This window comes from Thamnophis sirtalis, unplaced genomic scaffold (genome assembly GCF_051295495.1).
Source record: "Thamnophis sirtalis isolate CommonGarterSnake01/CBP01778 unplaced genomic scaffold, rThaSir2_p1.2 scaffold_11, whole genome shotgun sequence".
Lineage (NCBI taxonomy): Eukaryota > Metazoa > Chordata > Lepidosauria > Squamata > Natricidae > Thamnophis > Thamnophis sirtalis.
Window position 1 is genome coordinate 19,906,393 of NW_028261391.1, and position 14,124 is coordinate 19,920,516.

The 14,124-nt window shown below is 38.3% G+C and overlaps 1 protein-coding gene across 1 annotated transcript in view; it reads left to right on the forward strand.

Moving 5' to 3' along the window:
- Positions 1-14,124, forward strand: part of SI (sucrase-isomaltase) — a 104,834-nt gene that overhangs the window by 72,044 nt on the left and 18,666 nt on the right. Inside the window, exons 33-37 of the mRNA XM_087725303.1 lie at positions 58-165; positions 3,434-3,496; positions 5,874-6,008; positions 7,371-7,455; positions 8,377-8,515. Of these exons, the coding sequence (XP_087581429.1) occupies positions 58-165; positions 3,434-3,496; positions 5,874-6,008; positions 7,371-7,455; positions 8,377-8,515 (530 nt within the window). The remainder of the gene's footprint in view (positions 1-57; positions 166-3,433; positions 3,497-5,873; positions 6,009-7,370; positions 7,456-8,376; positions 8,516-14,124) is intronic.

Sequence of the window (14,124 nt, forward strand, 5' to 3'; positions counted from 1 at the left end):
ATGTTGTACTTTCTAAATTTAGATGTAAATCTAAAGAACATTCTGTTTTCATTTCAGGATCCAGCCATCTCAGGAAATGAAACAAATTATTCTGCTTTCACAAGAGGACGTCAAGATGATGTTTTCATTAAGTGGCCTAATAGCAATGATATTGTGTGGGGAAAGGTAATATTTTATAAACGTAATATTGTGCCTTGCATTTGTGCCAAAGAATATCAATATAGCTAACTATTCTCCTTCCTTCCTTCTATCCCTTCCCTTCTTTTGTTCCTTTTTTAGAAGTTGCCCAATTCTTTTTTATTTATTTATTTTATTTCATCAAGCATGAATTAGATAACAGATATAAGTATAGTCATGATTATGAATACATGAAATGAATACGAATACAAGGGAATATTAGGACAGGCATGGTAGGCACACTGGTGCACTTATGCACGCCCCTTAAAGACCCTTTAGGAATGGGGTGAGATTGACAGTAGATAGTTTAAGGTTAAAGTTAAAGTTTTGGTGGTTTGGGGAAGAAACTACAGTATCAGGTAGTGCATTCCAGGCATTGACAACTCTGCTAATGAAGTCGTATTTTCTGCAATCAAGTTTGGAGCGATTTACCATAAGTTTGTATCTATTATGAGGTCATGTGTTGTTGTGGTTGAAGCTGAAGTATTCATTGAATACTTCAGGTAGGACATTGTAGCAGATAATTTTATGTACTACACTTAGGTCGGATCGAAGACGGCAAAGTTCTAAGCCCAAATTTTCAAATCTGGTGGCATAAGGTATTCTGTTGCGAGCAGAGGAGTGGAGGACTCTTCTCATGAAATATCTCTGGACTTGTTTGATTGTATTTATGTCTGATTTGCAGTGTGGGTTCCAGACAGATGAGCTGTATTCAAGAATTGGTCTAGCAAAAGTTTTGTATGCCCTAGTTTGTAGTTCAATATTATAGGAGAAGAAGCTACACAAGATTAGGCTAACAACTCTTAATGCCTTTTTGGCAATGTTGTTACAGTGAGCTCTGGCACTTAGATCATTTGAGATGAGTACTCCGGGGTCGTCTATGAGGTCATAGCCTCCCAGCTTGTATTTTGTTTTCTGATTTTTTTTCTGTCAATATGTAAGATAGAGCATTTGTTGGTTGAGATTTGGAGTTGCCAATGGTTTGATCATTCTGATACATAGTCAAGGTTTTTTTGTAGGGTAGTAGTATTGTTGGTGGTGTTGAATAGTTTTACATCATCAGTGAAGAATGCAATTGTTTATAATATAATTGCAAAGGACATTTATGTAAAGTATAAAGAGTATGGGTTCTAAAGCTGCCTTGGGGGACAACACTGTTAACAGGTATAGGGTTTGATAGGGACTTTCCTATTTTGACTACTTGTTGCCTGTTTGATAGGAACACATCTATCCACCTATGCAGGGAACCAGAGATGCCATAAGATTTTAGTGTTAGAGGTAGTTTGTTGTGTACTACTGAATCAAAGGCTTTACAGAAGTCTATATAAATTGTGTCTATTGCTTTATCCTGGTTGAGTTATGAGGTCCATATGTCCTTGCAGTGTAAGAGTTGCAGATTGCAGGACAATTTTTTCTGAAGCCAAACTTATTGTAAGAGAGTAGGTTGTTTGTCTCTAAGTGGAGGGTAATGGATTGGTTTATGATTGATTCCATGACTTTGCAGGTGACACAACATAATGCGTAATAGGCTGGGGTCACCCTTTTTCGTGCAAAAAAAATGTTAAAATGGTCTTCGGCAGTGTTGCAGCCAGTGAAGAGGGTTTGCCAATCAAGGGATGAGAGGTCATCAGTTATGAGAGCATAATGGGCTTTTCTAAAGTTATACTTTGGGGTTCTGTCATTATTCTCATTTTTGTAAGGGCATAAATTGAGACAAAAGTCAATCATGCTATGGACACTGTTGGAAAAGGGTTCATTTATTTGTAGACCATAGGCTGAGTTTAAACTATTGCAGAAGATGGTATCTAGGCAGTTGTTGAGTGTATTGTTGTTTGTAACTATTTGATCAATCCCAGACTAGTAACAGCATTGTACATGGTTGTATTTATTGGTTGTACATTCATTTAGGGTCCAATTAATAAGAGGTAAATTGAGGTCATCAAGAAATATAAGAGGGTGTGGGCAAGAGGTTGGCCATGTTGGTGGTGAAGTTAGTTTGTTCACATGTACAAGATCATAATCAGAGGTTCTGTAACAAAGTAAGAAGTGAAATGTGGTGTTTAGAGACAACTTGCATAAGAGGATCTCAGAAGGAGCAATCTCCTGTGTAACTTGAATGTTTTTTAGATTAAGGGATTTTTTTAATAGAAGATAGCAACATCACCCCCTCTTACGGATTTCACGGTCAGACTGGTAAACATAATAGAAATTCAATTGATTCCATACAGCTAATGATACAGACAGCCTATAAAAATATTCCCAGTGAGATAGCAAGATCTGATAAAATAGAACCAAACAAAAAGAACTATTCTGGTTATAAAAAAACCAGCTAAAGAAAACTATTTCTTATTCCAGGTTTTAGGGAAATAAGTTCTTGAAAGTGATTTCAATCCTCAGATTTCAACACAGTCCAAGCAAGACTTAGTGACTCTAGAATGTTTTACCTGTTGGTTCCATAGACCTTTAATCTTTAATTGTGGATATGATGGCACTATCACAGATAGACCCAGTGTATTGTCTGGATGTCCTCCTGGTCTTGTGGCTGTTGCTTGGACAGCAGGCGACAAACCTTTGCATGATTATGCATAGTGTGCACTAGGGGTGGGTTCCTGCCAGTTCTAACCTCTTCTATAGAACAGGTTCCATAAATCTACCATGCCATTTAGAACCGGCTCCAGCTCCCTCCCCCCGCCCGTCCGCACCACGCTTGCCCCGCCCGCCGCTCATTGATTGGCTGGCTCACCAATCGCCCGCCCGCCTCTAAGAGTCCTATCTAAACCTTAAAGTCTTAAAGCTGTCAAGTTTGAACACCCCTAGGGTTTTTTCTAAAGGGTTAGGGGTGCAAGGGTCTTGTAACTTGACAGCTTTAAGACTTGCACACTTCAATGCCAGAATTCCTGAGCCAACATGACTGGAGGAGGAATTCTGGGAGTTGAAGTCCACAAGTCTTAAAGCTGTCAAGTTTGAACACTCCTTGGGTTTTTTTCCCTAAAGGGTTAGGGGTGCAAGGGTCTTGTAACTTGACAGCTTTAAGACTTGCTTCAAATGCCAGAGTTTCTAAGCCAACATTTTGGTTGCCAAGCAAGAGCGTTGTTAAGTGAGTTTCTGATGTACACTCATTCCTGAATTGTCTGAGGCCTATTCACAGTCACTCAGGCCTTCATGATTTCCAGACTGGATACTGAAACATGCTGTTCACAGGTCTGTCTTTTCCTTTATTTCATAAAGCTCATTATTTTAAAATGTTTTTTTTTAGGTGTGGCCATATCGTCCTGATATTATTATAAATTCATCTCTCAGCTGGGATGATAAAGTGAAAGTAAGTGTAATTTATTCATACACTGCTTTGGTAAAATCTTCCAAGAAAATTATTATACAAATAAAACCTTAATCCTAGTGATAATTTTAGTACTAATAGTAGTAGCAATTATAGCAAAAACCAATCCAACTTCAGTCGCATTGTAGAAAATCCGCAATTGGAAGAAGCTGGATGAATGTACTTTAATCTGTAGGTTGTGGGCACAAATATAATCTCTGAATTCCTGAATGGTCAGTTCTCTGGGTTTATTTTGAGATAGATTAAAGTTAGATTAAAAATCACAAAGCTTATGCCACATGGGGGAAGCATTATTAGAAAAACAGAGCAAAGCTGCTGCTCCTTGAATCTCACAGCAATAGTTACAAAGGTTAAGATTCAAAGAACTTTGAAACTCATTTATAAACCCATTGGAATTTATATACATCCTTTCACAATCTCCCTTATAAAGAGGCAAAGTCCCTTGATTACCTTGTATAGTATTTAATACCAGTGTCCGCTATGAAATACCAGCTGCTACGATGCAGCAGTGGAAAAGAACTATTGACACAGAATGCTTGACCAATTGACCCAATTCATCAGGGTTTTCTTTCATATATACTGCATGAGAAGAGTTTCATAAAAAGTCTGGGTTTTTGTTAGAGAATGGAAAACAGTTCTAGTGTGGGAACATTCAAAATCCCAGTGGGTGTTTTATCAGTCTAACACATGTTTACTTGTAAGGAAGCATTGCTGATTTCTGGGTGACTTATTGGAATTTGGTAAGTCTAGTTTAATGGAAAAAAATTCTAGGGGTAATATGGTAGCAGTGTTCCAATATCTAAGGGGCTGCCACAAAGGTCAACCTATTCTCCAAAGCACTTGAAGACAGATCAAGAATCAATGGATGGAAACTAATCAATCAGAAAACTAACCTAGAAATAAAGAGAAATTTCCTGGACAATTAATCAGTGGGGGATTGCCTTCAGAAGTTGTAGGTGTTCCATCACTGGAGGTTTTTAAGTTGAGATTAGGCAGCTACTTGTTTGAAATAGTATAGGACCTCCTGGTTGAGCAGGGCTTGGACGAAAAGACTTCCAAGGTCCCTTCCTACTCAGAACTATAAAGATTCCAGATAGCCCTAAGAAACTATTTAAAGGCTATGCATAAAGCTGTGGATAAGTTATGTGAAGCAAGCAAAGTCCAGAGGTAGTATTTAGTCAATTCTGATAGGTTCTGGACTGGCCCTGCTCCCGCTGCCTCCCAGCCTCCCAGCTGATCTTCTTTTGTTGCCCTGAACAGGAAAACGGAGCTGGAAAGCAGATTAGTGGGGTGGGGAGGGAATGGAGATTTTTCAGTATCCTTCTCCCATGAGTGGGGAGGGAATGAGGATTTTGCAGTATTCTTCCCCTATCATGCCCACAAAGCCACACCCACAAAGCCATATTCACAGAACCAGTAGTTAAAAAAATTGAATCCCATCACTGGCATAAACAGAGTGTTCTTAAAATATGTAAAGTGAAATGATGATATTACTTTTCTGAAATCGTATTAATGTCTGCTTATGAGATATGCAGAAGATACAAAATTGAATGGAATATATTGCATCCAGTGGTGGGTTGCAGGCGGTACGCCCCTGGTACGGGCATACCGGTGCCTGCCTGGAGCACCAAGTACTGTTCTGGTACAGTGCTCCGGAGGTCCACCCTCCCATCTTCCTTACCTATATTTGAACTCTTTGGCGCTTCTGCACACGCTGCGTACGGCACCTGTGTGACGTCCCACTGAGCAGCTGGAGTGTCAAGGAGGCGTTGCTGGAGGGTAGAATGCATGCACATGCAGCGTGTGTGTGCACATGTGTGTTTGCGCGTGCTGCACGCATTCATGTGGTGGACGCCGGGCCCCGTTGCACCGTACCAGTTGCAACGGGACCCAGAACCCACCACTGATTGCATCACACAGATGATATCACCTAGTGGGTTAATGAAACATCTGCAAGCATACAACCCAGTTCAGGGAGCACCAAAAACTCCAGAGGCCAACCCTGAATTACCAATATTCTCTTCTACTGAGATATACTGTAATATAACTTTTAAAAAAAGCACAACCAACATTCAAAAGATTCCTGAAAGTTGAGGTAATCAAACATAGGATATTGAAATGTAGCAGAAAGAAATGTGAAGTTCTTCATCTAGAAAATAGAAATCACACTCAAAGAAACAGAATTGAGCATGACTGGACATATTGTCAAAAAGATTACAGAACAGTAGTAAATTATAAACTGGATATGAATGAAGAGTGTGTTGAGACTGCACTAAAGGCAAGTGCCACGTTAGGCTATATCAACAGAAGTTTAATTTGTAATACATATGACATTTTGTTTTTTTCTGCTTCTCTTCAGTTTTACAGTGCTTGGACTGCTTTCCCAGATTTTTTTCGGAAATCTACAGCTCAGTGGTGGAAAAAAGAAATTGAAGAAGTCTACAATAACCCCACTAATCAATCACAAAGCATAAAGTTTGATGGCCTATGGATTGTAAGTTTCCATCTTGTATAATGTTTTATCTGATAAATTTAGTAACATTACTTCCAGTTCATGCTTTCTACTTTGATCAGCATTTTCAGACATCACATTTAATTTAACAGAAAGAAAATATTATTTTCTTACTACATCTGGGAAGCTTGACAATATTTTCTATTCCCAGTCATTGCTAATGCAACTTATATGGAAGGCTTTAGTTTGGGAAATGGATCTAAAATATAGACATTTGATAAACAAGCAAACAAACCAATAAATAAAATGAATAATGCAGCTGAAATGCATTATGAGGAAGTTGAGTGTGGTTTGGTTTTTTTTTTTACTGGCAGAAATGGGTAAATCCATTTAGAACCAAGTCTCATCCATGTCCCATTTCAATATGCTTATCCATAAGTGTATAACATTGTATTCCATATACCATATTTTTCGGAGTATAAGACATACCGAAGTATAAGATGCACCAAGATTTTGAAGAGGCAAATTTAAAAAAAAAGTTTTTGCACTCTGCGGACCTCCAAAAACAGCCCATTTTTCACAAAAAATAGGCCCATTTTTTTAAAAGGGCATGAATAGCCTTTAGGAGACTTGTAGAATGCTCCTGGGGTGACCTCCCCCCAAAATGAGCAAAAAATGGTCCGTTTTTCACAAAAACAGGCCTGTTTTTGTTTTTTAAAAAGGGCATGCATAGCCTTTAAGAGGCTTATAGAGTGCTCCTGGGGGCTGGGGGAGCAAAATTGAACAAAAATGGCTTGTTTTTCACTCATTTCTGCCCTCCCCAGCCTCAAGAGCACTATGCAAGCCTCTTAAAAGCTATGCACAGCCATTTTGGTGAAGGGGCGGGGTTTCTGGAGGCAAAAAAATGCTGTATTCAGTGTGTAAGATGCACCCAGATTTTCAGCCTCTTTTCTGAGGGAAAAAGGTGCATCTTATACTCCGAAAAATATGGTATACACTGATTTATATTACACACACACACACACACACACACACACACACACACACACACACACAAACACAAAATATCCTTTGGAATATTCTAAAACAAGTAGTCCAGGCAGTTCAAATCAATGTAAAGGTTTATTGCAAACTTATTCTTGTAGAATCTGTACTAATGTACTGCCTATTTGCTAATGGCCAACTCCTGCTATCTTGGAACTTAACAGCTTACTTCATTATAGCACATCATTCATATAATTTTACAAATAATATAAACTAGAAAGAAGTAATAACATTTCACGCAAAATTTGCATACAATTTTCAAATGAATCATCTAGCTATAATATTAGGTATACACTTCATAAAAGTTTAGTGAAATTTTTAATTAACAGTCTGTGTGTCTTATTTGTTTTATCATTTAAGGACATGAATGAACCTGCAAGTTTTGTCAATGGTGCAGTTAATGGTTGTAGGAACCCTGAACTAAATAATCCAGTATATATGCCAGGTAATTATCATTATACTACTGTACTCTAATCTTTTGGAATGTTGCTAAATATGAGGTCAAAATATTAACACACCCTGAATTTAAATTAAGCCTAACTTTCTAAAATGAATATTTTTTTAGCTTCGGTCAGGTACATGATGCTGGTAAAAAATATTTTGGAAATAGTGCTGTTATTCTAGCTCTTCCGTATTAACACACCCTGAATTTAAATTAAGCCTAACTTTCTAAAATGATTTTTTTTTAGCTTCGGTCAGGTACATGATGCTGGTAAAAATATTTTGGAAATAGTGCTGTTATTCTAGCTCTTCCATATTCCTTTGACTGAGCTCTTTCACAAATTCTTTAGGCACGTTATGCGTACAACATTTCACTGATGTGAAATTAGTATAGGCCAAGCCATATATAATACTAACTTGATACCCGTGTTTCACGGCAAAACGATATGATAGGGCTATGCAGGAGAAATTTGGTTCACAATCCACAGTCTTAGTGGCGGTCGGTGATTGAAACACATAAGGGAATATTGCTCCCATTGCCTTGAGTCTGGAAGCAGTTCCATAGGTGGAAGGCATAGACATGAACAGAGTTCTTTGCAGGTGGGGAGGGAGAGTAGAACTCCTTAGCATCAGAACATATTAGTTACTGTATAAGAAATACTAATGATCTAATGGTCATTTCGAAAAATCCTTTCTTAGCAAGCACCTAGAAGCCAAGAGGAACATACTGTAAGTGCCAAATTTCAAGTTTGTAGGCTTTATGGTTCTGGAGATTTTGTGATGAGTTAGTGGTACTTGGCTTTTATATAAATAGATTTTACCTAAGAGTAGAAATTTATATTTAAAAAAACAAAAATTAGACATAGATGTATCTGGTTCTGTTAACTTCCTTGAATTTATCTATTTATTTTATTATTTTTATCAGACATTCTAGGAAAACATGTGGGACTGAATGAGAAAACCATTTGTATGGAAAGTGAACAAATTCTGCCTGATGGAAGCCCAGTTCGACATTATGATGTCCACAATTTATATGGGTGGTCACAAACTAAGCCTACCTATGAGTAAGTAATCTTTCACTGAGTAGTAGCAACACTTTAATAGTTATTTAGTAGTAGTTATAGTATAACTATTATTCCTTTTAATAAGTAGAATTTTAATTTACTAGAGTTAATTTGCATGAGAGATTAAAAGTTTATACATCTACAGTATATTAGTTTAATTCATTTTTATTAGAGATAATATCATTTAAATGTATAGTTCTTTAAATTGCTCTGCGAATATTAAAATGCTTTAACATTATAGCTAGCATTATAGGATGAACTGAAGATTGTTGAAAAATGATTTGAGTTTTTGAGATTTAATTCATCTGTTCTTAGACCCATCTCTATTACAGAAATTACTGACTATAACTGGCATATCCAAGAATGTAATACTAAGGGCAAGAAGTCATAAATTTTTAATTTTTTATATATCTATCCTGCTTTTACTTCAAGGAATTCTTCCATTTGATTTGATTGATTTGATTTGATTTATTGCATTTCTATGCCGCCCTATTCCCAGAGGGACTCAGGGCGGCTCACAAGCCAAAGTAAGGGGGGGGGATACTAACAGGAGGAAAACAACGGACAAACAACTACAACAATTTAAAAACAATCAACAACCACACAATTCGAGCGGGGAAGGAGAACTCGTCAGTCCCAGGCCTGTCGGAACAGCCAGGTTTTAAGGGCTTTGCGGAAAGCCTGAAGGGTGGTGAGGGTCCGAATCTCCATGGGGAGCTCGTTCCAGAGGGAGGTAACAAAGTCCAGCAGAAATAGCTTTTCCATAGACCAGATATCAAACAAGTGATCTTAGGTATATTTGTCGTTCCTTAATATTATGCTGTATATCATTTTAAAATATAGTCTGGTGTTTGAAAATCCCAGAAAACTACTTTCTAAATTTATCACTTGGATCACTTATATTTATAAGGAGGAATTTGTCTTTAGTTTGCTGTAATGTGCAAAAGTTAGGCTAAGCTATAACTTACTGTTCTAACCCAGCTCCCTAAACAGGACAAACCATCTGAAGTTAACTCAAAGGTTCCTTTATTAGGAGCACCAGCAGCCCCGGCAAAAAAGTTTATCTCTCACTGAATGCTAACAAGTCTGTCCGGCAGGGAGATGAATAGTTGTCTGCCACATCTATTCATCTCCACCTCCTGCCTTTTGTCCCCAGAGCTAGGGTGGGGCTTTGCTAGCAGCATTGGCTTTTCCTTCTCAAGGATCAGCACACAGATTTCTACTGCTCTGCTCTCCTCTGCCTTCTGCGCATCCTTGTATCAGACACTGGACCAAGCTATTCCTCCTCTTCCTCATCAGCCACTTCCAGACCTGGGGGCTATTGACTGAGGGCTGATGGATGAACCAGGCTCCGCCTCTGTCTCTCTCTGTCTGTCTCTCTGCCAGTTCCATTTCCCCTTCCCCCTTGGAGCTCTCAGGTTGCCTTGATCCTGACTTCCATGCCTCCTCTTCATCTGGTCAGCTGCTAGAGGGGCCATCAGGCCACAGCACTTACATACAAAGTTGGCCTAAGATTCTTTGCTCTCTGAGATAATGGGCTGCTGCCATTTCATGGATTGAATATTTCTTTAATACAGAATTCTCTCTTTTATTTTAAAGTAGCAGACTAGTTAGGAGTAACAAGCCATAATTCCAACTCTACAATCACAGCATATTGTGGTTGCTTTTTTCAAAATAATATATTCTCTGTGGTTTATGGACATGTTCTAGATATGCAGAGGGGCAGAGGTGGTATTCAGTAGGTTCTGAGTAGTTTGGAGAATTGGTAAATACCATCTCTGACTGTCCCTTCCCCCATCTATTCTCTGCCTCCCGAGTCCCAGCTGACTGGGAGAGAATGGGGATCTTTCAGTAACCTTCCCCTGGAGTGGGGTGAGAATGGAGATTTTACAGTATTCTTCCCACTAACCCATACTCACCAAGCCACACCACATCACCAACCCATGCCCATAGAACCAGTAGTAAAAAAAATTGAATCCCATCACTGCATAGGGGACATTTGGTTATATTGAAATCTGGGCTTGGCTATGAAACTTGTAATGTTCATTCACTATTTCCTTGTAATAGTGATTAAGAAAGAGAATGTCCCCGTTACCCAATTTAGACATTCCAAAGTAAAAAAGTTAATTTTCTAGGTACCACGAGTACCATACAACTTCAACCTTCAATAGAAGCTGGATGCCATGGGGACATTTTCCTTTCCAGTTTGACTGCCCTTTTATGCTTTGCTGTCTTCTTACTAAATCTGCAATTACAGTATGCTGGGACAGAATATTAAAAGACCCAGCTATTCACCTAGTTGTGAGTGATTATTGGTACATATTTGCTCTGTAAAATGTTATGAAGTTGCTGGCCTGCTTCTAAAATAAAATGACCGAGCTAATATTTTGAATACAGCTCAATATGGATGTTTATGCCCATGTCACCAAATTGTCTTGGTGCTTTCAGATGCAGTTTATTGAGTTTGTGAGATGGATTCATTTTGAAACATAGTCTGCAAAGGCCAACTTGAGACACTCCTCTGTGATGAACCAGCCATGAACTGTAATAAAAAGGGCTCTGCCATTCATTGATGACATGAAACAATTTTCAACTTCTCAATGTGCCATTAAGAGTGTAGCACAAGGAATTGGAGAAGAAAATAACCTCTTGTTCCAAGCTTAGTGTGTGTGATGGACTGCTTTAATTAAAAAGCTGGTATTGTTTGGCTAGGATTCCATGTAGGATATGCAGAATGATTGTTTTAAATTAAGTGCTCTGTATACTGATTCGTGAATTAATAATCTTAGCAATTCACTTTTTTTAAAAAAAAGCCCAATATTAAAGAGGGGCAAGAGGGTAGATATAAAGGAGAGAAATACTAGGGCTTTAACACTGTATTTTGTCTGTTCCCAAACATGTTTATGACACACCAATTCCTTATTGAGATACTTTGTGTTGGAGAACAATGTCAAATATCTAGGTTGTTTATTTCAATGAACAGAGAAGAGCCTTCCCTTCAAATTAATCATAATGACCTTTGGATAAGTTTCCTATTGCCATGAAAAAAGAGAGGCAGGAAAAAATCATAGTGTTCACTTGACTGAACATTGTATCTGGTGTCATGCTAACATTTCACTGACAATCACAACTTTTACAAAAGTGCTGATGAGAAAGGAATGAATTTCAGATTTCCCTATTGCCAGCTAGATTAAATATTACTCAAACGTCATCCGCAAACAATGATTCGGCACTAGTGTAATGATATCTTAAATGAGGCTGAAAGTGAAGGATTAAATTTGTGGTTTGCCTATGCATTTGCAGTTCCTCCAAAGAATATAGTAATAATATAGAGAACAAGTGACATGTTCATCTGACTCTTATTTATTTATGAAATCTTTCCTGATTTATCTTGTCCTTCGCTCCAGGATAAATCCTATTTTGAAACGGCAAAAATAATATACAAAGGTTAAATTGTCAATTTTAAAGCAGACCAAGAGTGAGGGAGAGTGCAGAGCTAAAATCACTGAAAGGCCAAGTAGAGAACCAACACAAAACACTACAGCCTATCAGAAGGAAGGGAGGAAATTAGTCTGATCTCTTTAGATAAAGGTTAAGTAGAGAGCACAGGAAAGCTGGTTCCTGTGCCGTCACCACTTAGCTTCCCTTGCTAGAGAGCCTTATAGGAAGATTTTCAAAGGAAGTAATAAATTTTAGAAAAGTTCAAGTGGGATGGAAGTGGGATTTCATGTATCCCCACTGAAGATGTGACAGTGGTTCACTTTTATCCACACATACACACACACTGAAAATGTGTAATTTAAACCATGGGAATGTAGTATGGTCAATCAAAGTATACACTAGACAGAAGTTCATTTGCTTGTGTAGAAGATTCAGAGAGTTGCTCAGTTTTCAAAATTACAATGCCAGCAGTGTTCATCAAACAAAAGTCACAGAAACAAAATCTCATCACATATCGCGTAGCCGTGCGAGCGATATGGGGTGTATCTAGATACACCCATATTACACCTATCCTCCGCAAACTGCACTTGCTTCCTATTGGTCTCCGGACGCGCTTCAAGGTGCTAGTCGTTACTTTTAAAGGCCTCCATGGTTTAGGACCTGGCTAGCTGAGAGACCGCCTCCTGCCACTTACCTCCCAACGACCAACAAGATTGCACAGGTTGGGCCTCCTCCGGGTGCCGTCAACCGAACAATGCCGGCTGGTGACTCCCCAGGGGAGGGCCTTCTCTGTTACTGATCATTCCCACTAACACTGATAGGACAAGCCACTAGAACAGGGGTGTCAAACTCATATCATCATGGCTCCGTCACGTAACGCATTGGGACTTTTTTCCCCTTTGCTAAACCGAACGTGAGCAGCATGTGATGCATCTGGCCTGCAGCCTCGAAGTTTGACAGCCCTGCACTAGAAAATAAAATGAGAGCAAACATCACCTGGCAGTACTGATAATGTTACCTTGTTTGGTAATGAAATGTCTGAAAGAAAACAACCAAACTCAAAGAGCACCTCAAATATTACCTTGTCTGGAAATCAGGATAATGTTATGATAGGTATATTGTATGGATGTATGGACTGATAACTTCCTTTTTTATTTTTATTTTTTCATATTGTTTCTCGCTCAGTATTGATGAAAGAGAATATTTTCCTAAATTTGTTTCCCAGCAGAATAGAATTTTAGAGGAATTATTACGAGCAGAATGCTATGTTATTCCACTAATTTAGTTACAAGGTGGCTGAGGGCTGTGTGTGAATATCTTTTGCTATATAATCATCTCTCAGCAGTCTGCTTTAATTAAATCCCAAGGGATGATATAATGAAAACATTCCACCAATTGAGCTTTTTTTTCAAATTGGGAAGCGTAGGCAGTTGAAGAGGATTCAGCATGATAGAAAAAATGTGTTAGAGAAAACAACAACAGGAATAGCACTCTGAATTATCTCCAACAATAAAATCAGTTGAAAAACACTGCAGGAAAAGATTCTGAGAGAAAGAATTTCTCTTACTCATTCTGAGAGAAAGATAGAAATACATACCGTAATCTTTTGTAGAGGAGAAAAGCTCCAGAGACATTGCAAGGCCCAACTGCCTCAGGATTTATGAACATGTCAGCCCAATAGGGTAATCTAGACTAAGGATCAATGCCATGTAGGTTTACAACTACTTTAAATAGAACAGCTAGAGTAACAGAATCTTGCAAATGCGTGTGCGCTACTGTCTCCGTCACTTTTATCAGTGTGTGAATTAGGGTGGAACCTGTGTGAGCTGGTTTCTCGATTTCTTAGAATGGGTTTAAGCCATACTTGTTTGATCATTCCCTTATCTTTCCTCTGTCTTTTGTTCAGTTTCTATCCATTCTGTGTGGCCTCTACATCAAATAAGGCATTCAGCTTTGCCTTGCCAAATCCCATATTGCAACAGAGAACTTACTCTGAGCAGTTTTTTAACTCAAAGTTAGGGAAGTAGTATACAGAACAAAAGAATATCTTTTCCTTTATTCAAATACCTGATTTGCAGACATTTAGAACTTAAAATTTTGAAATTTAAAAGTTAAGATTTAGAATATTTATGAATTCTATCTCCATGTTCCTATTAACAATTGTTGTA